This window comes from Pan paniscus, chromosome 23, assembly GCF_029289425.2.
Source record: "Pan paniscus chromosome 23, NHGRI_mPanPan1-v2.0_pri, whole genome shotgun sequence".
In the NCBI taxonomy this organism is placed as follows: domain Eukaryota; kingdom Metazoa; phylum Chordata; class Mammalia; order Primates; family Hominidae; genus Pan; species Pan paniscus.
The window spans coordinates 33,714,644-33,737,391 of NC_085927.1; the positions used below are offsets into that span (position 1 = coordinate 33,714,644).

At 49.2% G+C, this 22,748-nt stretch overlaps 1 protein-coding gene and 1 pseudogene across 3 annotated transcripts; both read right to left on the reverse strand.

Annotated features, from left to right (window-relative positions):
* Window positions 1–2,183: 2,183 nt before the first annotated feature.
* On the reverse strand, window positions 2,184–8,585 carry LOC129395061 (glutathione S-transferase theta-3-like; annotated as a pseudogene).
* A 1,179-nt stretch (window positions 8,586–9,764) lies between these two features.
* On the reverse strand, window positions 9,765–22,363 carry LOC100994581 (glutathione S-transferase theta-4). 3 transcript variants are annotated; one of them, XM_034948997.3, is made up of 5 exons: window positions 20,120–22,363; window positions 18,630–18,717; window positions 16,351–16,501; window positions 15,250–15,426; window positions 9,765–13,915 (listed from the first exon to the last, which is right to left on the reverse strand). In XM_034948997.3, the coding sequence occupies exons 1-5, from the start codon at window positions 20,241–20,243 to the stop codon at window positions 13,718–13,720; spliced, it is 738 nt and encodes a 245-aa protein (XP_034804888.2). In that variant the 5' UTR covers window positions 20,244–22,363; the 3' UTR covers window positions 9,765–13,717. The 3 variants fall into 3 exon arrangements, with proteins under 3 accessions (XP_034804888.2, XP_034804887.2, XP_054961534.1); XM_034948996.3 differs by having other exon boundaries at window positions 15,250–15,633; XM_055105559.2 differs by lacking the exons at window positions 16,351–16,501; window positions 18,630–18,717 and having other exon boundaries at window positions 15,250–15,653.
* Between the last annotated feature and the right edge of the window lie 385 nt (window positions 22,364–22,748).

Sequence of the window (22,748 nt, forward strand, 5' to 3'; positions counted from 1 at the left end):
GGCCGGCTTGAGAAATAAAGGGACAGAGTACAAAAGAGAGAAATTGTAAAGCTGTGCATCCGGGGGAGACGTCACACGTTGGTGGGATCCGTGATGCCCCACAAGCCACAAAAACCAGCAAGTTTTTATTAGGGATTTTCAAAAGGGGAGGGAGTGTGCAAATAGGTGTGAGTGACAGACATCAAGTACTTAACAGGGTAATAGAATATCACAAGGCAAGTGGAGGCAGGGCGAGATCACAGGATCACAGGACCCAGGCAAAATTAAAATTGCTAATGAAGTTTCGGGCACCATTGTCATTGATAACATCTTATCAGGAGACAGGGTTTTGAGACCAACCGGTCTCACCAAAATTTATTAGGTGGGAATTTCCTCTTCCTAATAAGCCTGGGAGCACTATGGGAGAGTGGAGTCTATCTCACCTCTGCAGTCTCGACCATAAGAGGCCACGCCCGGGGGGCTGTTTATAAGCCGATACCTCCAGGTGCGGATTCTCTTTCTCAGGGACATTCCATGCTGAGAAAAAGAGTTCAGCGATATTTCTCCCATTTGCTTTTGAAAGAAGAGAAATATGGCTGTGTTCTGCCCGGCTCACCGGTGGTCAGAGTTTAAGGTTATCTCTCTTATTCCCTGAACAATTGCTGTTATCCTCTTCTTTTTTCAAGGTGCTCAGATTTCATATTGCTCAAACACACATCCTGTACAATTTGTGCAGTTAATGCAATTATTAAAGGGTCCTGAGGCGACATACATCTTCCGCAGCTGACAGGATTAAGAGATTAAAGACAGGTATAGGAAATCATAAGGGTGTTGATTGGAGAAGTGATAAGTGTCCATGAAATCTTTACAATTTATGTTTAGAGATTGCAGTAAAGACAGGCATAAGAAACTATAAAAGTATTAATTTGGGGAACTAATAAATGTCCATAAAATCTTCACACTCCACGTTTTTCTGTCATGGCTTCAGCCGGTCCCTCTGTTTGGGGTCACTGACTTCCCGCAACACCACTCCTAGCCGGAAGTATTCCAAGTAACCATTGCAACTGTCCTGCCTTAAGGGTGCCTGGTGGTGGCTTCTGTCTTAGGTCCCATTCTGGCTCTCTCTTCCAGTGATTTCTCATACTTTGGGGGACACTCTGGCCTGCTTTCCTGGGCCTTTTCCATTACCACCCCCTCTCCCCATCAGGCACTGGGGATGGCGGCCACAGCCTGTGCCTTCTTGATCCATGCTGGCTGCCTTGGGATTGTTCCTTATTGGATGGTTTTGCTTTCAACAGACACTCCAATAAAGTACACGAAATAAAGAATAAAGTTAAACAGTCAGTCCCCGTGCTGTGTAGGTGGTAGTAAGTCTGGGAGAGTGACCTCAGCTGAACTAACCATGCTGTGCATCATTGTCAAGCGGGACCAGCAGGATCCTCAGGTCACCTGGCAGGAGGAGGGGCAGGGAAGGGTCCCTAGAAGTGATCTTGAGTTCCACCTAGTGCTCTTGGCAGAGGGAAGGGCTTGGGCTAGTGCTGGAGGCATGAAGATGGGGTGCGTTCAGGGCTCTCCAGCAGTCCAGGCATGGGACAGGGACGCTGAGGGCCAAAGGCTAAGGTGACACTGGGAAGGGTACCATAGCAAGGTGAGGAATGGCTTTCGGCCATGTGACTGAATTGCCTGTGTGTGATGCGTGTGTACGTGTGTGAATGTCAGTGAACTGTGTGTGTGATGTGAGTGAACTGTGTGTTATGTGGGTGTATATGTGTGTGATGTGAGTGAACTGTGTGTAAGTAGGTGTATATGTGTGTGAATTTGAATGGTGTGTAAATGTGACTGAGCAGTGTGAATTTGTGTATGTGGGTGTATGTGTGTGAATGAGTGAACTGTGTGATTTTGTTGGTGTGAATTGTGTGCCTGTGTGTGTGAGGTGTATGTGTGTGTGTGCGTGTGTGTGAGTGAACTGTGTGATGAATTTGTATTAATGTCAGTGAATGGTATGGTTGTGTATGTGGGTGTATATGTGTGTGTATGTATGTGAATTGTGTGTGGGGTTGGTGTGTATGTGTGTCAATGTGAGTGAGTTGTGTGACTTTGTTGAATATGAGTGAATTGTGTGATTGTGTGGGTGTATACGTGTGTATAGGAGTTAACTGTGTGACTGTGTGTGTGTAAATGTTATGATTGTGTGTGTGGGTGTATATGTGTGAATGTGATACATCGTGTGACTGTGGGTGGACGTGGGTGGATGTGTGTGTGAGTGTGCATGGCTGTGTGTCGAAGAATGTGTGAGTGTAAGTGTGCAGGTGGTAGCTGTGGAATTAAGGCACATTAGGGGAATCCTTCCTTGGCTCTGGTCCTTGGTTTCCCTCCTATGAAACAAGTTGGGTGAATTAGGCAGTCTCTGGCATTCCAGGATTTGGTCTCAGGTCTAAACAGGATTTTGTAAAGTGAAAGCAGCAACCCTTGGGCATCCCGGGAGGTGTCCCTGCCCTCCATGGCTCACCTTCTGCCACATGGCCCAGCAGCAGCTACTCTGCAGGGCCATGTGCTGCCATGACAGGTACTCATCCCCATGGGCGCGGGCCTGCAGGTCCTGGAGGTACCAGTGGTCAGGTGCTTTGTACATGCAGCTCATATAGAGCAAGCTAGCCACACTGGGGGGACATGGCAGGGGCAGAAGACATGCCCTGAACACTCTTCAGCCGTTTTCTGGGGCATTTTCACTATCCCCATGATGCAAAGGAGGAATGTGAGGCTCAGAGAGGTTAGGTAACCACCCAAGGTCACACAGCCCTACACAGGGCCAGATTATCATCTCAACTAATGGCAGCAAGGAAGAAACAAAATGTCATGAACTTCAGCAGGGGCTCAGGGAAGGCTTCCAGGAGGAAGGGGCACCCAGTGTGAGTCTGAAGAACGAGAGCAAGTTGGATATCTCCCCAACATATCCAAAGCATGGACAGGGCCAAGAGCAAGGCCAGCAGGGAGAGAGCCTTCCAGGTGACATGGCAGCATTGCTTCCCACCCTGTCCCATCTCCCGTTCACCTATGGTGAAGGGTTGTGCAGTCTGACCCCCAGAGCTCATCATGCCTCTATGGGTGTTGGACCATCCAGTGATCCCAGGCTCTGAATGTGAATCCAGCTCCACCACGGAGGCACTATGTGGCCTCGGTAAAGGACGCCACCATGCGGCCACCAACCTGGAGGCTGGTTTTGGCTTTCATTTTTCCCACCCACCTCCAACCCTTCAGCAAACCCTGCAGTTAGATTTCAAGAAAAATCAGAACTGACCACAATCCCCACCAACCCTGCACCACCACCACCTTGGTCTGGGGCTCCAGCGCTGCATGCCAGATGACTGCAGTGGCTTTCTCACCCCTGCCAGGGGGATCCTTTATGACGTAAGTCAGATCACAGTTCTCCTCTGCTCAAAACCCTCCAGCGACTCAGTCTACCTGTGGTAAGAGCCAAAGCCTTCCCAGTGTCCCATGCTCCCCTCTGTCGTGACCTCCTGCTCTTCCTGCTCACTGAACCCACCCTGGCCCGTTGTTCTCCAGTCTGAACCCCATGCATTGTCCCACCTGGAGCCTTCGCCCTCACTCTTCCCTCCAGTGAGAACACCCTTCCCCTGATGCCTTGCACATTCCTACAGCTCTCTGCTCAGATGCCACCTCCTCCAGGGAGTCTTCCCTCAACATCCTACTCATAATGACACACACCCCCACTCTTACCCTGTTTACTTTTTCCATGGCATCCATCAACATCCGATATGTTACATGTTTACATGGGTTACTGTCAGCTCCCCCTTCTATTAATGGAATGTGAGATCCATGAGGAGAAGGACGCAGACACGTTCGCTGCTCAAGCCCCAGGGCTTAAATGGGGTCTGGCCCTGGTGGATGTTTAGCAAATAGCCACTGAAGCTCGCTGAGTGGTCCCTCGACTCTCCAGGGAAACAGCACTTGCCCCACAGGATTTGTGGGCAAAATGGTAGCACTAAGATGCCTGGTACAGCCGCTCCTCGAAACTTAGCACTCTCCTTTTTTCGGAGGGGAAGGCTGGCGGTGAGGAGGACCGGAAGCAGACTGGGCCCTGTGGCCTTGTGCAAATCCCTCCCCTCCTCCAGCCTCAGTTTCCTCACTTGTACAATGCAGGAGGGGACTTCTATAACCCTCTCAACACTGGGTACCTCTGCCTGCCTCAGCCCATTCTTCACCCTGGGGCTGGTGCAGGGCCTACAGTCCATGATCCAAGCCATCAGCAGTAAACAGACAGCCGACTGGCCCCACAAGGCCCAGCAGCAGCCCAGGGACCGGTTACCTCTCAGCCAAGGTGAAGTCCCCATCCTTCAAGGCCCGGCACCTTCCTCAGGGGATTCACCTGGGCAAAGGCATCGCTGTGCTGCTGGCCTGCAGGAGAGATCAGAGAGGTGAGTGGGGAGAACCCAGAGTTCTCTGAGGTCTCTGCCCACCCCCACCCCAATATCCCAGCAGCAGCTTTCTGAGGCCCCTATCTGGGAGGCATCAGGGAAGAGGAAGCCTCTCTGCTAGTCACTGGGTCACAGACCTTGACCCCATCAGAGGGCCACCTTTCCTGTGTCCAGCTCCTTGAAGCATGGCTCAAGGACAATTCCCTGGAGCTGTAATTCACACCCCACCCCCAGCCAGTTCCATCCATAGGTCAGACCCCTCCAGCCTCCTCCCTGGGCTCTAGGCTTCAGCTTCCTATCCCAGCTGGGGCCTTAGGCCCTACTGGCCAGGCTGGGTGACCTGTCAATACCCCAGAGTCCCAGCCAAACATGTTCCCAACCCTCAGACCAACCTCATTCTTGCTGGGAATCCCTGCCCCATTCAGCCACTCAGCCCCCAGTGGCTCAGCTCTTCTTCCTTTCTTATGCCAAACTCTCAAGGCTCCCTCCCCACTGGGGGTTCCCAGGTCTGACTCACTTTAGCACTCTAGGCCAGTGCTAGAGGCTGCATTAGGTGCCTGGTGTTTGGATCAGAGGGCATCAGTCAAGCCAGGCTCCAGTCTGATCATAGGCCTACATGTGGGCCTCTTTGCCCTTCTACTGAATGGACATGCACACCCCTGCCCATTCTCCCTCCACAGACTGCTTCTATGTCCAGCCCCTGTTCTGTAGCAGGTGACTCAAGCTGGTTGTACCAAGGGCAGCAGTTGGGAAGAGTCAGCTGAGCAGGTTCCTCCTTCTGGCCTGCCCAGGGGGCTCTGGCTCTGCTCTCTGCCCTACTGCTCAGTTATAGCCCTGCCTCCTCCACTGAATTCTGCTCCAGCTGCATCTCTGTATGCCAGCCAGACCAGCAAACGCTGGAGCTCAGGGTGAGGGTGCTGGCCTCCCCCACTGCCCTGCCACAGGGCCCTCCAGCCTCTAGCCTCTAGGAGCAGCCCCTTCAGCTGGGTGAGAAGCCCCGTGGGATAGAGCAAATCAGATGCAGGAAAAAGAAAAGGCAGAAGAATGCCAAGAAATACATAAAAGTGGAAGAGACCCAGGGCCAGACACGGTGGTGCATGTCTGTAATCTCAACACTTCAGAAGGATGAGGCAGGAGGATCACTTGAGTTCAGGAGTTCAAGGTCAGCCTGGTCTACATGGCAAAATCGCGTGTCTACACATACCAAAAAAAAGAAGTAGCTGGGCACGGGGATGTGCCTGTAGTCCCAACTATTCTACTTGGGAGGATTAAGTTGGGAGGAACACTTGAACCTGAGAGGTCAAGGCTGCAGTGAGCCGGGATCATGCCACTGCCCTCTAGCCTGGGCTGCAGAGTGAGACACTGTATAAATAAATAAATAAATAAATAAATAAATAAATAAATAAATAATAAAAAAGTGGAAGAGACATAGGCAGGGGTAGACAGGGACTATTTTACTTAGGAAACAAAGAGGCAGTTTCATTGTTTTTTCCAAGCACATGGGGTGAAGATATTCTTGCCCCATTCCATTTCCCTACCCTCGTTCTGTGCCTGCTGTGCCCTCTCTAAACCTGTATTTTGAAGAATGTTTTGTATTCACAAGGCAAAGATCAAGCCTCTATTAAAATAGCCAGCGGGGCATGGCGGCTCATGCCTGTAATCCCAACACTTTGGGAGGCCAAGGCAAGAGGATCACTTGAGCCCAGGAGTTCTAGGCCATCCTCGGAAACACAGCAAGACCTCCTTTCCCTAATAATAATAATAAATTGGCCGGGCATGTCGGTGGGCACCTGTAGTCCCAGCTACTTGAGGGGCTGAGATGGGAGGATCGCTTGAGCCTGGAAGGTCGAGGCTGCAGTGAGCCATGATTGTGCCACTGCACTCCAGCCTGAGTGACAGAGTTAGATCCTGTCTCCAAAAAGTAAAAATAATAACATAGATAATTATGTAATAGTTTCCACACCGGAGAGTCTGATTCTTCGTGTTAGTCTGCATTCTTGGCCCGATTGCAAAGCAGCGGGGACAGGCAGGGATCCGCGGCCAATATCCCCTGGGCCTGCCTGCCCAGCCCAGCTTTGATCAGCTCCACTGTGCGAAGCTCGAAGGGGATGCCGTTCTTGGCGAAGATGTAGACTGCACGGCAGGGCTGGGACAGCAGGTCCAGGTACAGCTCCAGACCCATGGCGAGGGCGACGGGGTGGGGCGAGGGAGGGCAGACCTAAACCTAGGGGATGGGCCCTGGGAACAAACCCGGGGACAGGCCCGGGAACAGGAACTGCGGGCAGGAATGGCTGGTTGGGGGCGGCGGACAGGAACGGCTGGGGGTAGGTGAGGGTTGGGCAGGAACTGCTGGGTCACCGAGCCTGCAGCGGTGCACCTCACCAGGAGCCCCGAGTCCGGCCACGCCCTCTTCACTCATCTCTTGGCTCCTAGAACTTTGGGTCAATCAGTGGCGTGTCTGCTCTCTCACCACCCCTTTCTGGGAATCTAGGCTGCAGGTATATTTCCCACTAAAAGGGAAGAGGAGAGGCTGGGCGCGGTGGCTCACGCCTGTAATCCCAGCACTTTGGGAGACCGAGGGGGGCGGATCACGAGGTCAGGAGATCGAGACCATACTGGCTAAAACGGTGAAACCCGTCTCTACTAAAAATACAAAAAATTAGCCGGGCGGGGTGGCGGGCGCCTGTAGTCCCAGCTACTGGGGAGGCTGGGGCAGGAGAATGGCGTGAACCCGGGAGGCGGAGCTTGCAGTGAGCCGAGCTCACGCCACTGCACTCCAGCCTGGGCAACAGAGCCATACTCCGTTTCAAAAAAAAAAAAAAAAAGGAAGAGGAGAAAGGAGGTGCAGCAGCCTCCTTGCCCAGTGCCTGGGTCCAGTGCCCAGGACAGAGGCCAGAGAGGAAGGGTGGCTGACTGCCTGCGGGGCTGCCAGCCCCACACCTCATGAAGGAATGAGCTGTCCCTCCCCAGTTGCTGGGGTCATATTTGGTACACTCTAGCTAACGCCTCCCCCAGACGGCTGAGGCCCTGTGAGGCCTATCCAGAGGTTTCCAACAGTGCCTGGCATTGCACAGTAAATTAATCACCATGACACGAGTTTTGCAAAAGAGAAAAGATTTATTCACAGGGCACCAAGCAAGGATGTGGGATAGTAGCTCTCAAATCCACCTTCCCGAAAATAAGGCTTAGGGATAAGCCTTGCTTCCAAGCAGTAGAGCACAGGCCCCAGCCACACTCAAGGGGAGGGGACCATACAAGGATGTGAATAGCAGTGTCGGCCTTGTGGGCCTACAACGCAGAAGGGCCATGCGCTTGGTTTAAAGCTTTGCTGTTGCCATCTGAACATTCTTAACAAGTTAAAAATAAGGGTCCCCACATTTTCATTTATAGCCAGTCCTATCCAAGGAGTTCAAAGATCTCATGAGGGTGGACAGGGCACTGTCTGCTCTGGGCAATGATGGGACCACTAACAACTGTTGTTCTCCAGTCTCCCAGCGCCGACCCCAGGGCCACACCTTCCCCTGGTCTCTACTATTCTTTTTTTTTTTTTTTGAGACAGGGTCTTGCTGTTGCCCAGGCTGGAATGAGTGCAGTGGTACAAACTTAGCTTACTGCAGCCTCGACCTGGGCTCAAACAATCCTTCTGCCTCACCCTCCCATGTAGCTCAGACCACATGCGCATGCCACCAATCTGGGCTAATTTTTTGACTTTGTAGAGACGGGGTCGCACTTTGTTTCCCAGGGTGCTCTCGAATTCCTTGGCTCAAGTGATCCTCCCACCTCAGCCTCCCAAAGTGCTGGGATTATAGGTGTGATCCACCACCCCTGGCCTCTCTCACATTCTTGACATTTAAAGTTACCGTCATTGACAAGGAACATGGGTACACTCCAATTTACTCAAGAAAAAGCTCTTTTCTCCATTGAAGACATATGTGGCCTGGCTGCTTCCTACTCTAGTTGAGTCTTCTTGTTGTTTCCTTTTTCTTCTTCTCTCTTGTTTTTTAGAGACGAGGTCCTGCTGTGTTGCCCAGGCTGGTCTCAAAGTTCTAGCCTCAAGAGACCCTCCTGCCTTGTCCTCCCAAAGTGTTGGGATTACAGGTGTGAGCCACTCTGTCCAGCCTCAAACTGTGGTCATTAGATCAGCAGCAGCAGCAGCCTTGCCTGGGAGCTTGTTAGAAATATACTAACAGGCTCCCAACCCCAAACCCAGACCTACTGAATCAGACAGAGTCTGTATTTTCATAAGATCCTCAGGTGATCCAAATGCACCTTAAACTTTGAGGAGCTTTGATCCAGAACCTGGGCTGGAGGCCCCTAGGGGCCACCCTGTTCCTCACAGACTGCAAGATATGTTTTTTTCTTGCCTCTTCTCTCTGTCCCAACGTCTCCTTCTCTCTGTGTCTGACCCTGAGGACTCTGTGACATCCTCCCAGGGGAGTTTCCACTGCCAAAGGCCTGATTCTCTAGAATCTGATGGGCTCCTCTAGACACCAATCTCTACCTGGGCTCTTGTTGAAGAAGCCAATCAGCTCATTGGTTGGCGATCACGTGATATACAACATGGCTGCCTTCCAAGCCTTATGTGTGGACAAGGAGATAGGGACAAGTAGGCATATCATGTTCTGATACCTGGGCCATCGTCTCTCCTCAGGCCCCCAGGATACACGTTTATGGGGAGTTTTCCTCCCTTCCCCCAATATGGTCACTTATAACTTTACACCCACCAAACAGGAGTGGAAGCTACAGGGTTTCACGCAAACAATAGGCTAGGCTGTGGGGCTGAGTAAAAGGCACTGGACTATGGTAGGTCTTACTCCAAGATGGCCAAATGGAAGGGCTTTTAGCTTTCTTTGTTTTTGTTTTATATTTTGAGATATAATGTTCAAATCTACACTTCAGAATAAAAAGAGCCACAATTTATGCTTCATATTTTTTGTAGCTTCTTCCCTATGCTTTTGAACAATGTAATCATATTTTCATTATCAGATATAATTCCCATACCATAATATCCACCCTTTCAAAGTATACTTTAAAATTCAATTGGTTTAAAGCCAATTCAGTGGTTTTTAGTATATTAACAAAGTTTTGTCACCATCACAGTTATCTAATTCTAGATCATTTTCATCACCCAAAAAAGAAACTCTGTACCCAATAAAGAGTCACTCCCCATTTTCCCTCTTCCCCTAGCCCCTGGTTACCATTCATCTACTTTCTACCTCCGTGGATAGGAAGTAGCTGACTATTCTGGAGATTTCATTCAAATGGAATAATGAAATATGTGGCCTTTTATGACTGACTTCTTTCATTTAGCATAATGGTGTCAAGGTTCATCCATGTTGTAGCATATAACGGTACTTCATCCCTTCTTATGGCTGAATAATATTCAATTTTATGGACTTTTTAGCAAAACATTCTAAGTTTTACTTCTCTACTGTGCTTATTGTTTGTCTTTCTCCACAACAATGTGAGCACTAAAGGCAGACATTTTTGCCTATTTTGTTCACTACTGCTTTTTCTGCACCAAAAGCATCGCCTGGTTGTGGGTACTTTTCTAGTTTTAGGAAGGAGAAGACAAGATATAGGTCCTGACTCTGGTTCTGCCTCTCATTCATATGCTACCCTTCCCCTTGAAGAACTTGTTTCTTCATCTACAAAATGGGGATACTACTACTACTCATCAGGGTGGTTGTGAGGATTAAACAAAGTAAGAGAAGTAAAATTGCATGTTAGTTATCAGATAGATTTGTGTTCCCATCTGGCTCCAATGAGGGAGAGGATTTGCTCTAGTCTGTCCCTCTGGGCTCTGGGCTTCTAATGGGCAGACAGCCTCCTCCATGATGTTTGTAGCTGTTAAGCCTGGCATAGTCCCTCAAGACAAGTTTTTTGTTTTTTGTTTTTTTTGTTGTTGTTTTTTTTTGAGTCAGAGTATCGCTGTGTCACCAGGCTGGAGTACAGTGGTGCAATCTTGGCTCACTGCAATCTCTGCTTCCCGGATTCAAGCGATTCTCCTGCCTCAGCCTCCTGAGTAGCTGGGATTACAGGCATACGCCACCACACCCAGCTAATTTTAAGACAAGCTTTTGGAATTGAACTGCTGATGGTCTTCCATGAACAATTCAACAGAAACCCAGTAGCGTACACTTCCTTGTATGCACTTGCACCCTCTCTTTACATTTATTACACATTTAATGCTACCTAATAATTCCCTATACTTTTACTTTATCCAATCGTTCAACAGATTCCAACCGAAATACATAGAAGAGTGATATTCCAACTTCATCAGACCCTGAGATTCTATTTTTAACATTTCTTCCATGGATTGTTGAATGTTTCCAATGATTGATCCACCTTCCCTTGGCCTTTTCTACATTACAGATTTGGTTGCATGTCCTTGTCTATGTTGCCAAACTTGCCTCATAGACCCAGCTTGAACACAAGATGGGTGCTTGCTGAAGAGCACGACTCATTCTGTTGAACCTGCATGTTTTCTCAGGTCAGATTGCTTGGTGGCGCTTCTTTAATTTCTTTCAACAGCACATTGTAGTTTGCTGTGTTGAAGTGTTGCTTTTCTTTGGTTAAATTTATTCTAACTATTTTATTCTTTTTGATGCCATTATAAATGGAAGTGTGGTTTTAATTTTGTTTTTGATCCTTTATTGCAAATGTATACTACTGATTTTTGTGTATTAATCTTGTATCCTGCAACCTTGCTGAACTTATTTTATTTTATTGAGATGGAGTCTCAGTCAGTCACCCAGGCTAGAGTGCAGTGGCATGATCTTGGCACACTGCAACCTCCACCTCCTGGGCTCTGGTGATTCTCCTGCCTTTGCCTCCTGAGTAGCTGGGACTACAGGCATGCGCCACCACGCCCGGCTAATTTTTGTATTTTTAGTAGAGACGGGGTTTCACCATATTGGACAGGCTGGTCTCAAACTTCTGACCTCATGATCTGCCCGCCTTGGCCTCCCAAAGTGCTGGGATTACAGGCGTGAGCCACCGTGCCCAGCCTTGAACTTGTTTATTAGCTCTAATGGTTTTTAAGTGAGTTAAGAATTCCTGTAATGTCATCTGTGAATAGAGACGGTTTTACTTCTTTCTTTCTGATCTAGATTCCACCTTGTTCCTTTTTCTTGCCTAATTGCCCTAATAAGTAGTAGTAGTGTGAATGAACATTCTTGTCCTGTTCCTGATCTTAGGGGGGAAACGCTTGATCTTTCACAATGAATGAAGTATGGTGTTAGTTATAGGTTTTTCATAGATGCTTTTTGTCAAGTTGAGGAAGTTCCTTTCTCGTCATCTGCTGAGTAATTTTATCGTAAAAGGATGTTAGGTTTTGTCAAATGCCTTCTGTGCATTAGGATGATCATGTGACTTTCTATTAACATGGTATGCTACATTGATTGATTTTTGTATGTTGAACTGCATTTGTACTCCTGGGATAAATCCTACCTGGTCATGGTGTATGATCCTTTTAATATGCTGCTGGATTTGATTTGCTAATATTTTGCTGAGGATTTTTACATCTATATTTATAAGGATATTGCTTTGTAACTTTATTTTCTTGTAATGTCTTTTTCTGTCTTTGGTATCAGAGTAATTCTGGCCTCATAGTATGAGTTGAAAAATATTTCTTCCTGTTTTATTTTTTTGGAAGAGTTTGTGAAGGCTTTGTGTTAGTTCTTCAAGCTTTTGGTTGAATTCACCAGGGAAGCCATCTGGTCCTGGGCTTTTCTTTGTGGAATTTTTAAAAATAATTAATATTTTAATCTCTTTATTTGTTACAGGCCTATTAAAATTTTATCTTTCTTCTTAAGTCAGTTTTGGTAGATTGTGTGTTTCTAAAATTTTCCCATTTCATCTAGGTTGTCTAAATTGTCCACATATAATTATTGATAGTATTTCTAAACTTTTGAATTTCTCTATGACCAATGTGATGTCTCCATTTTCTTTCTTTCTGGTTTCCATTTCATTTTTTCATTTTTGTTTTTGTTTGTTTTTTGAGATAAGGTTCTTCTATGTGCCCAGGCTGGAGTGCAGTGGTGCAATCATAGCTCGGTGTAACCTTGAACTCTTGGACTCGAGTGATCCTCCCACCTCAGCCACCCAGTTAGCTAAGACTACAGGCATGCACCACCACACCAAGCTAATTTTTTTAAAAAATATATTTTTTAGAAAAAAGTCTCATTTGTGTTACCCAGGCTGGTCTCAATCTCCTGGCCTCAAGTGATCCTTCTGCCTCTGCTTTCCAAAGTGCTGGGATTGCAGGTGTGAGCCATTGCACCCAGCCTCCACTTTCTTTCTTGGTGAATAATTTGACCCTTATTTTTTTCACTTGGCTATTCTAAGTAAAGGTTTGCCAATTTTGTTGATCTTTGCAAAGATCCAATTTTTGGTTTTATTGATTTTATTGCTTTTCTATTTTCTATTTCATTTATCTCCATTCTAATCTTTATTATTTCCTGTTTTCTAGTGGTGTTGGGTTGAGTTTGCTCTTATTTTTCCAGTTCCTTAAGGTGTAAAGTTAGGTTATTGATTCAAGATCGTTCTTGTTTAACTTATGTGTTTACAGCTATAAATTTTGCTCTTAGCACTGCTTCTGCTGCATCCTATAAATCTGGGCATGTTGTGTTTTCATTTTTATTTGTTCAGGATACTTTTTGATGTCCCTTATGATTTCTCCTTTAACCCATTTGTTGTTTAAGAGTGTGCTGTTTAATTTCTATGTGCTTGTGAGTTTTCTAGTTTTCCTTCTGTTCTTGATTTTTCACTTTATTCCACTGTGTCTAGAGAACATACTTTGTGTGATTTCAATCATCTTAAATTTGAGACTTAGGACCAAATATATGCTCTATACTGGAGAATATTCCATGTGCTCTTTAGAATGCTTATTCTGCTCCTGTCGGGTGGAACGTTCTGTTCATGTCTAGTGTATGCGATTGGTTAATCGTGCTTTTCAAATTCCCTATTTCCTTGATGGTCTTCTGTAGTTTTTCTATGACTGAAAGTGGGGTACTGAAGTCACCAACTATTATTACTGACAATGTAACCATATTTAACCCTTTACTTTTAAAATTCTTTTTGGAAACTGGAAGGATCTGTAACAACCACCCACTCCCACGTCAGACCCTATGCATATGCCAACTGTCTGCTGCTCAGCAGCTGTGATGGTTGTTCCAGTTCTTTATTAGGCAAAGAACAGTTTTTTGTTTTTGTTTTTGTTTTTTTTTAGTATTTCCTTTAAGGAAGGTGGCTCAGATTGCTAAGCCAGCCAGGCCCTGTGGGACAGGCTGCGCCTAGGGTCACCTGCTCTTCTTCAGCAACTCAGAAATATTCTCCTTGACCATTGAATCCAATGTTGAAAAGTCCCAGTCGGCCAACTGCATTAGTCGATCATGGGCCTCCCTAAAGAGGCCAGAGCCGATATTCAGCTCCACCCGCATATGCCACTCAGCTAGCTTGGAGCTGTTGAGGAAGACATTATAGTTGGCTGCCATGGGCTATGGATAGACAAAGACAAAGACATGGTCAGCCTGGGGACCAGCCCCACCTGGGTCCTCTCCCACAGCCTCAGGCCCACGTCCCTAACATCTACCTATGCAAAGAATTAGGCTGCTGACCCCCAAGGCCTGAGCAAGGGGTCACAGACTATGTAATAGATGTAGGTGGGGATGGAGGATCCAGAATCCCTCAGAGTCCTTAGTCACTGGTCTTCTTGCTCCAAGCCTTCTGAACCATGCTGAGAGGGCTCCTGGCCCAGGCACCTCCCACTTCTCCAGCCTGCGATCTCGCATGAATCCTGCCTTCTTCCAGGGAAACCCCTTATCCCAGGTGTGTATATGTGGGTGAGGGAGAGAACTCAGGTTTTTCCCTCCATGTTTAGCCTCCCACTGTGATCAAGCTCAGGGGCTAGGATGGGAGACCTGGCAGGCAGTCTACCCTGCAGTTTGGCTGGCTCACTAAGAGTTTGGTTTGCACCCAAGATCTTTGGGAAGCCAAAGAAGGGGTGTGTGTGGGTGAAATGTAAGGGGTGGGGACGAAGCATATGGCTGAACCCTTGGGGCAGGCCAGAATGACTTTTCCTGGTGCTGGTCTGCCCTGCAAACAGACCAAGGAGACTAATTTTCATATCAGCCAGAGATCTCTGGGATAAGGAAAAGAACACTGCACTTTCTGGTCAATCCACCAGGACCCCAGGTGCCTCCTCCTGGCATATCTCTGGCTGATATGCAAATTAGTCTCTTTGGTCAGTGTGCAGTGCCCTAGCTGGTGTGCAGGATGGCCAGTTGAGACCCTGGCCAGTGTCTTGACAAGCAGAACTGGTCACCCTCCCCTGCATGTAGAGGCCACAGAAATGCCCCACACTCAGGTGTGCCTCCAAATGCACAGTGGATGCCCCTCAGACCCAGCCACGAGAGCTGTCCTCCAGAGCTGTCTGTCTGGAGCTCTGGGAAAGAGGCAGGGCCAGAAGGACACCCAGGAAGCCAGTGAACATTTCCTGGAGAGTCCAGCAAGAGGAGGAGGTATCTGGGATGCTGGTGGATTGAGCAGGAAATGCAGTGTTCCTCTGTATCCCAGGCTCACCCTCCGGGTCCTCCCACACCGAAGAATCTTTGTCAAGTGTGGAGAACTGTGATCCTTCCTGATTCATAACATTCTGTGCTTCCTGTTGCCCCGATTGAGTCCAGGCCCCCAGACCTGGTTCCCGCAGCCCCCATGGCAGCCACGCCTGCCTTTCCCACCTCACCAGCCTATCCTCAAGTGATGGCCTCATTGGTCACAGAGGAGTCCTACCTCTGCCCAGGGTCTACCCCTCCTCCAACCCACCCCACACCTGCATCATCTCCACCACGGCCACCAAGTCAGCCAGTGAGATTTGGTTCCCGGTGATGAACATCTTATCCTGCAGAAACTTCTCCTCGAAGAGCTGCAGGCTGTTCTTCACCTCTTCCACTGCATGCTCCATCTTCTCAGCTGAAACTTCCTCCCCTGTTATCTTTGGGATCAGCAACTGGCCAGGGTTGGGAAGAGGAGGGAAGAGGAGGCTGCACTCCAGGGCCACCTGCCCTGCCAGGTCTCTGTACTCTTGTCTGCTGGATAGATATTGAACACTTCCCAGGATATAAAGCAGTTTCACCTCTTTTAGCAGTTCTGATTGGTGGAAGGTGCCGGGAACCATGTGTTCACAAGGATTTGGGGAGCTCAGCAGGCATAAGTCCTGTGATTGATTAGTGATGTCTGTCACAGGCATAGAATTCAAAGTAGAGACACATGTACTGGTTATTTGTCATCTTCCAATTTTCTATAGGCCTTTAGTCTTTTTTGTTTTTGTTTTTTGAGATGGAGTCTCACTCTGTTGCCCAGGCTGGAGTGCAGTGGCACAGTCTTGGCTCACTGCCAACTCCAACTCCTGGGTTCAAGCAATTCTCCTGCTTCAGCCTCCTGAGTAGCTGGGATTACAGGTGCCCATCACCACACCCAGCTAATAATTTTGTATTTTTAGTAGACACGGTGTTTCACAATGTTGGCAAGGTAGGTCTTGAACTCCTGACCTCAAGTGATCTGCCCGCCTCGGCCTCCCAAAGTACTGGGATTACAGTTGTGAGCCACCGTACCCGGCCTTCTATAGGCCTTTTGATGCTGAGATTCTCTAGTTCAGAATGAAATGCCTCGAATGCTGTCCTGGGTGAGTCATATCAGCCCCTCCTGTATGCCCTTCCCCTCGCCCTAATAAGACTCTTTCATGCCCATTGTTTCAGTCCACACTCCTGACAGCTCTGTAAGGCAGGCAGGAGAAGGAGCTGAGGAAATGAGGCCCAGAGAGGGAGGGAGACTTACTTGAGTTCACCAGCAGTCAGCAGGGCCAGAACTGGCCTCCAGCCTTCCTGACTCCCTTGTGCCCGTGTCCCCAAGCCCTAGAAGTGGCCCTGCTCACCTTGAGCCAGACTATCTTCTTCATGGGCAGCTGAAAGGCCGTGTGTTGCCAAGCCATGAACTCATCCACACGGGCACGTGTGTGCAGGTCTGGCGGGTACCAGTGTGATGGTGCGCTGTACTTGCGGCACAGGTAGTAAAGGATGGCCACGCTGCAGAAGGGGCTGGTCAGGGGCACTGCCCTTGCCTTCCTGAGTGCCACTACATCAACCACCCCGGTGTGGCCTGGGCCCAACTGCTGGGGCTTCCAGAGCAAAGAGGAGCCCAAAAGGCCCTGAGAAAGACCTTCACCAGAGCTGTCTGTCTGACAGTCAGTAAGGGCTGGGAAGGAGCCCTGCAGGGTGAGTAGGAGTTGAGGGCTGGTGGTATAACAAAGAGTAGGCCAGCAAGGGGAACAACACGTGTTGAATTGGGATGCTGAGGCGGGAGGATCACTTGAGCCCAGGAATTTGAGGCTACTGTGAGCCAAGATCACACCACTGCACTCCAGCTTGGGTGAAAGATCAAGATCCTTTTTCAAAAACAAAAAACAGGCCAGGCACGATGGCTCACACCTGTAATCCTGGCACTTTGGGAGGCCAAGGTGGGCGGATCCCTTGAGGCCAGGAGTTGGAGACCAGCCTGGTCAACATGGTGAAACCCTGTCTCTACTAAAATGAAAATACAAAAATTAGCTAGTTGTGGTGGCACACACCTGTAATCCCAGCTACTTGGGAAGCTGAGGCACGGGAGTCACTTGAATCTGGGAGGCAGAGGTTGTAGTGAGCCAAGATTGTGCCACTGTACTCCAGCCTGGGCCACAGAGCAAGACTCTGTCTCAAAAAACCAACAAAGAAAAACACATGCTGAAATACGAGGGTAAAGGGAGCAAGGTAAATTTGAAGAAAGGAGAGTAGGGGGGTGCAACTGGAAGAAGGGTGGGGGTGATTGGGGAGTGATGAGGCAGCCAGAGACACTGTGGAGGCCACGGAGGGTAGCCCCTGGAGGTGCAGGGAGGTTATGGACTTAATCCTTAAGATTAGGCATTATATAAGCCAGGGCATGAAAGGATCCATCTCTCTGGTGCTGGATGGAGGGTGAGCCCGAGGGGGCAGAATGGACAGTGGGGGGGCCAGCAACTATCAGGAAGGTTGTGGTGTCTGGGGATGGTGGAGGCCATGGGGACGGAGGGAAGGGGACGGAGGGGAGACATGCTTCGGAGGGGATGTCCTAGGCCTTGCTGATTGATGGCTGGTGTGGGAACCTCCGCAGAACAAGGGCTCCTTTATCATCACCAACAGCAACCATGCCAAGGTAAAAAGATCAGGGCATGGAGAGAGCTATCGGTTAAAATGTGGTAGGAGAGACAGCAACTGGCTGCAAGACTCAGAACTTCTTTGGATCCTGATCCAAACAAACTGCCAAGAAAATGTTTAGGAGATAATCAGAGAGTTTTGAACAGGAGCCACATATTAGATGAAATCCAGGAATTACTGTTAATTTTATGAGGTATCTTAATGGTATCGTAGTGATGCTACGCTCTATCCTAGCCCAGGCTGGAGTGCAGTGGCACAATCAGAGTTCACTGCAGTCATGAACTCCTGGCCTCAAGCGATCCTCCCGTGTCAGCCTCTCAAAGTGCTGGGATTATAGGCATGAGCCACCGCGCCCAGCCTGTTGCTGTTTTTTTTTGTTTTTTTTTTTTTAAAGAACGCTTATCTCTAAGAGGCATGTTCCTAAATGTTTATTGTTTTATTTACTTACTTATTTTTATTTTTGAGATGGGGTCTCACTCTGTTGCCCAGGCTGAAGCTCAATCTTTGCTCACTGCAACCTCTGCCTCCCGGGCTCCAGCAATCCCTCCACCTCAGCCTCCTGAGTAGCTGGGACTACAGGTGCGGACCACCATGCTGGCTAACTTTTGTATTTTTTGTAGAGATGGGGTTTTGGCATGTTTTCCAGGCTAGGCTGGTCTTGAACACATGACCTCAGGCCATCCACCCACTTCAGCCTCCCAAAGTGCTGGGATTACAGGCGTGAGCTGGCCCCTAAACATTTATGACTGGAATGATGGGGTGTCTGGGAGGCAGGGGAATAGAAATGATGTAAAATGGACCCCAAGTTGGCAAGAGTCAGAGCTGGGCGATGGGTTTGTGGCGTTCCTCATGCCCCTCATTAGTTAGTATTCACTCTCCTTTAGTGCACGTGTGAGATTTTCCATGGTAAAACAGACAAATGCTCGCACTGAGCCTCCCAGGAGGAGCAGAGACAGATGGTGCAAGGGCCCCAGGGAAGACTTACCTTTCACTTAAGATAAATTTCCCATCTTTGAGGCTGGGCAGCTTCCTGAGGGGGTTGATGTCAATGTATTCTTTGCTGTGGTGGTGACCTGGGAGGGGCAGGGAAGGTCTGAGGCTGTGGGACTCCAGGGGAGAGAGAACTGAGACTCCGAGAGACACAAATGACTCCCTCTCTATTTTCTCAAGAAGAGAGGACTGAGGCCCGGAGGGACATGGCGGCTCACCCCAGGTCACAGGGCAAGGCAGTTGCAGAACCGGACTGGGATCAGAACTGCTGGCTCCCAGCCTGCTCCACCCTAGGTTTGGTGACTCCCGTGCCTCCTACCTGTGTCCCAGGACCAGGATGACCCTTTTGCCCAGAAGCCGGAGGCCTCCAGTGCCCACCCCCAAAGCTGGATCTGAAAACACAGCCTTTGAATCACCTGAAGCCCTGAGGGCCTGGGTCCCATCCGCAATCCCATCGCTCTCACTCTGTCTCCACTTTAAGGAAGCCGGGCCCAGCACACAGCTGGACATCCAAAGGGAAGCCTCTCGGACACAATCAGGGTCATCTGAACAGGGAACCTGAGGTAGGGGCAGGAACTGAAACTCTTCCTGGACCAGCTGCCTCCAGTTGGAAACATTTCTGGGGGCTCCACTCGCAGCCCGTTCATTTCCACAGCTTCCCTGTCTCTTCCTCTGTGTTCTAGAGGCTTCTGCTTTTGCAGGCTGAGTTTTGGAGTCCCTCTGTGCTCGGGATGGAGTTGGAGCCCACCCCTCTGACCCTCACTCGGGAGCAGTGGAGCCCTGAGCCTTTCTGAACACTGGGGAGGATGGGTGTAGACGGACTGTGCACTTCTGCCCCCTTTGCCAACCTGGTGGGCAGGTGCTGAGTTCACAAGGTCCTAGAATCCCACAACGAAGCCAGGGTGCCTGGTGGGAGCCCAGGGAGTCCCAGCTGCTGTTCATTCCCCCTTCTCCTCAAAAAGCCTGTTCATCTGTGGCGTGGGGACTATCATTAGTGGGGAGTGGCTAAGGTAGGCTAGGCAGGGACGCAGCCTACAAGCCCCGTGGCATCTTTTCCTTCCCTGTGGACCTCTGGGGTGATTCCCTTGTCTCTGTCCCTGCTTCTCAGAAATGCCCCTATCAATCTGAGCGTGGTGGCTCACGCCTGTAATCCCAGCACTCTGGAGGCTGAGGCGGGGCAGATCACTTTTGGTCAGGGGTTCGAGACCAGCCTGGCCAACATGGTGAAACTCCATCTCGACTAAAAATACAAAAAATGAGCCGGACATGGTGGCGTTTGCCTATAAACCCAGCAACTCGGGAGGCTGAGCTGGGAGAATCACTTGAACCCAGTGGAGATTGCAGTGAGCCAAGATAGCACCACTGCACTCCAGCCTGGGTGACAAAGTGAGGCTCTACCAAAAAGAAAAAGAAAAAAAAAAGCCCCAATCTGTGTGTCCTGCCTCCCCCCAGGACCAGGCCTGCCAGGCAGCAGTGGGAGCTGACCTTTCAGCAGATCCACAAACTGAAAGTTGAACTGGATGTCATGTTTCTTCGAGAAGATGTAGACGGCACGGCAGGGTGCTGACAGCAGGTCCATGTAGAGCTCCAGGGCCATGTTGAGACACATGCCAGGCCCCACAGCTGCAGCTGGCCAGCCACAGACCTGGGCCTATGTCTGGCCAGAGTCCCTGGCCCTGTGCCCTCTCCGATCTGGGCCCAGGACCCTGCATTCTGGAACCTCTTGTTTCCCTTTGTGTTGTCATAAGGCCAGGAAGCCTGCAATTCTCACAGCAGCAAGGATTCTAAGGAGGCCCAGGAGTAGGCTGGCAGAGGCCCGTGGCAAAGGTGTGGCAGCCGTGACCCTACTCTCCCCCTCTCACGTGTGTCTGTGTCCCGTGGCGCCACCTCACAGACACCCTGTCTGAGAAGGGATTATGCCTGGGAATTCCCAGGGCCGGACTTTGATTGCAGAACCTGACGAAAGGGGCTTTGCAGGGTCCAGAATGAGGAGGAGGCAATGAGAATTATCCCTGGAGGATTCTAGAAGTAGAGGCTGGGAGCATCCACAGGTGAATTGAGCCTGAACTATGACTAGAAAGGAATTGGGAGAAAGAGACACAGGAACCTGGGAGCTTCGGGAGCAGTGGGGACACCACCACCAGGAAGTCAGGGGGCACTCGGCAATAAAAGTCGCAGATGCAATAAAACTTTTAACATATTGTTGTATAATGTACAATAATGTAATAAAAATGCACCCCCTATACGTTATTGTTCCAACTCTAGCTCTATCTATTGCCCTCCTCATATGAATCCCTCTCCCCATACCCCACTCTCTAGTTAATCTTAACTAGGCCTCCTGTTTATATTAGCCACATCAAGCCTAGCTGTCTACTCTATCCTATGATCAGGATGAGCATCTAATTTGAAATATGCACTCATCGGTGCACTACGTACAGTGGCCCAAACAGTCTCATATGAAGTCACTCTAGCTATTATCCTCCTATCAGTCCTATTAATAAGTGGTTCATTTAATTTGTATATACTTGTTGGAACAGAAGAATTTCTCTGGCTGCTCCTACCATCATCATGACCTCTGGCCATAATATGACTTATTTCTACACTAGCAGAAACCAGCCGAGCCTCTTTAGACCTAACAGGGGGAATCAGAATTAGTCTCGGGCTTTAACGTCGAATATGCTGCAGGCCCATTTGCCCTGTTCTTTATAGCAGACTATATAAATATCATTATAATAAATGCCCTGAAGGCCGCAAGAGGTTCGCGGGTGCAGTGCACAGAAGACCATATCTGGGGACAGCAGCTGCAGCAGACCCCAAGCTGGGCCATCCCTGCCACTTGCCAGGTGGTACTTGGCGAAAGCAAGCAGCTCCCACCCGCCCGGGGAATACAGCGCGACCCCCGGCGGCATGCTCTTCAGCACCACCCCAGGAGGTACCAGGATCATCTACCACTGGAAATCCCTGATGGAGTGTTGAAACTTACCCGTGACCAAAAACACTCCCAAGGGATCTGCCCACCATTCCCGGGGTCACCAGCCCTGCCAGTGATGATCCCCCCAACGGAAGCCAGCCAGAGCCACCTGAGCAATAGTCCAGAAGATAAGCAGGGCGGGCAGTGAAGAAGCACAGTTTTGAGATGGACATTTAAAGCACCGGCCATCGCATGGAGCACTGCCAAGGGACCCCTCAGGCCCTTCCTGGAGGAGTCCCATCAGCCAGGCCTTATGAAAGTGATCATACTAGGCAGGCATTGGTGTGGGGCCAGTCACCCCAGCCCTCTCTCCCTCACTCACGGCACCTGCCCCCTCCTCTTTGTGAACACCAGCAGGTACCTCCTTGTGCCTCCGCTGATGCAGGAGCAGCTGCCCCAAGGGGAGTAACCCCTGCCAGCACACCCTGCAGCTGAGGGCCAGGAAGTGGACAAGAATGAACCCTTTCTTCCAAATGATCAGCTATTCCAGCCCCTGCTGGGGGCCCCATGACCCCTTCCTTAGGTTGACGTGCCTGGGAAAGCTCACCTCCCCTCCTTCCCTAAGAGAGGAAATAAAAGCCACCTTTGCCCTAGGGCAAAAAATAAATAAATAATAAATCCCGTAATCACTATTGTCTTCCTAGGAGCACTGCATAACATATATATACCAGAACTCTATACCACAAATTTCGTCACCCAAACTCTCATTTTAACAAGTCTTTTTTTATGAATTCGAACATCATATTCCTGATTCCATTATGATCAGCTCATATATCTCCTTGAAAAAATTTTCTACCACTCACACTAGTACTTTCATATGACATATCTTCATGCCAGTCCTAACCTCCAGCATCCCACCCCAAACATAAGAAATATGTCTCACAAAAGAGTTACTTTGATAGAATAAATTACAGAGGTTTAAACCCTTTTGTTTCTAGAATTATAGGAATTGAACCTACCCATGAGAATCCAAAATTCTCCATGCTACATAATACACCACATCCTATCACACCCCATAGTAAGGACAGCTAAGTAAGCTATTGGGCCCATACCCTGAAAATGTTGGTTATACCCTTCCTATACTAATTAATCCTCCAGTGTATGCCATGCAGAGGAGCCCAGAAACTTCCTGGCCTGGGTTGG

What these genes read in the sequence shown, in the direction of transcription:
- LOC100994581 (XM_034948996.3), bottom strand. Translation starts at nt 20,243, where the DNA reads ATGTGTCTCAACATGGCCCTGGAGCTCTACATGGACCTGCTGTCAGCA. An exon ending in GTTTGTGGATCTGCTGAAAG is followed by an intron (nt 18,718 to 20,119) that starts GTCAGCTCCCAC and finishes TGCCCCTCCCAG; the next exon opens with GTCACCACCACAGCAAAGAA. An exon ending in AAATTTATCTTAAGTGAAAG is followed by an intron (nt 16,502 to 18,629) that starts GTAAGTCTTCCC and finishes CCCCTTCTGCAG; the next exon opens with CGTGGCCATCCTTTACTACC.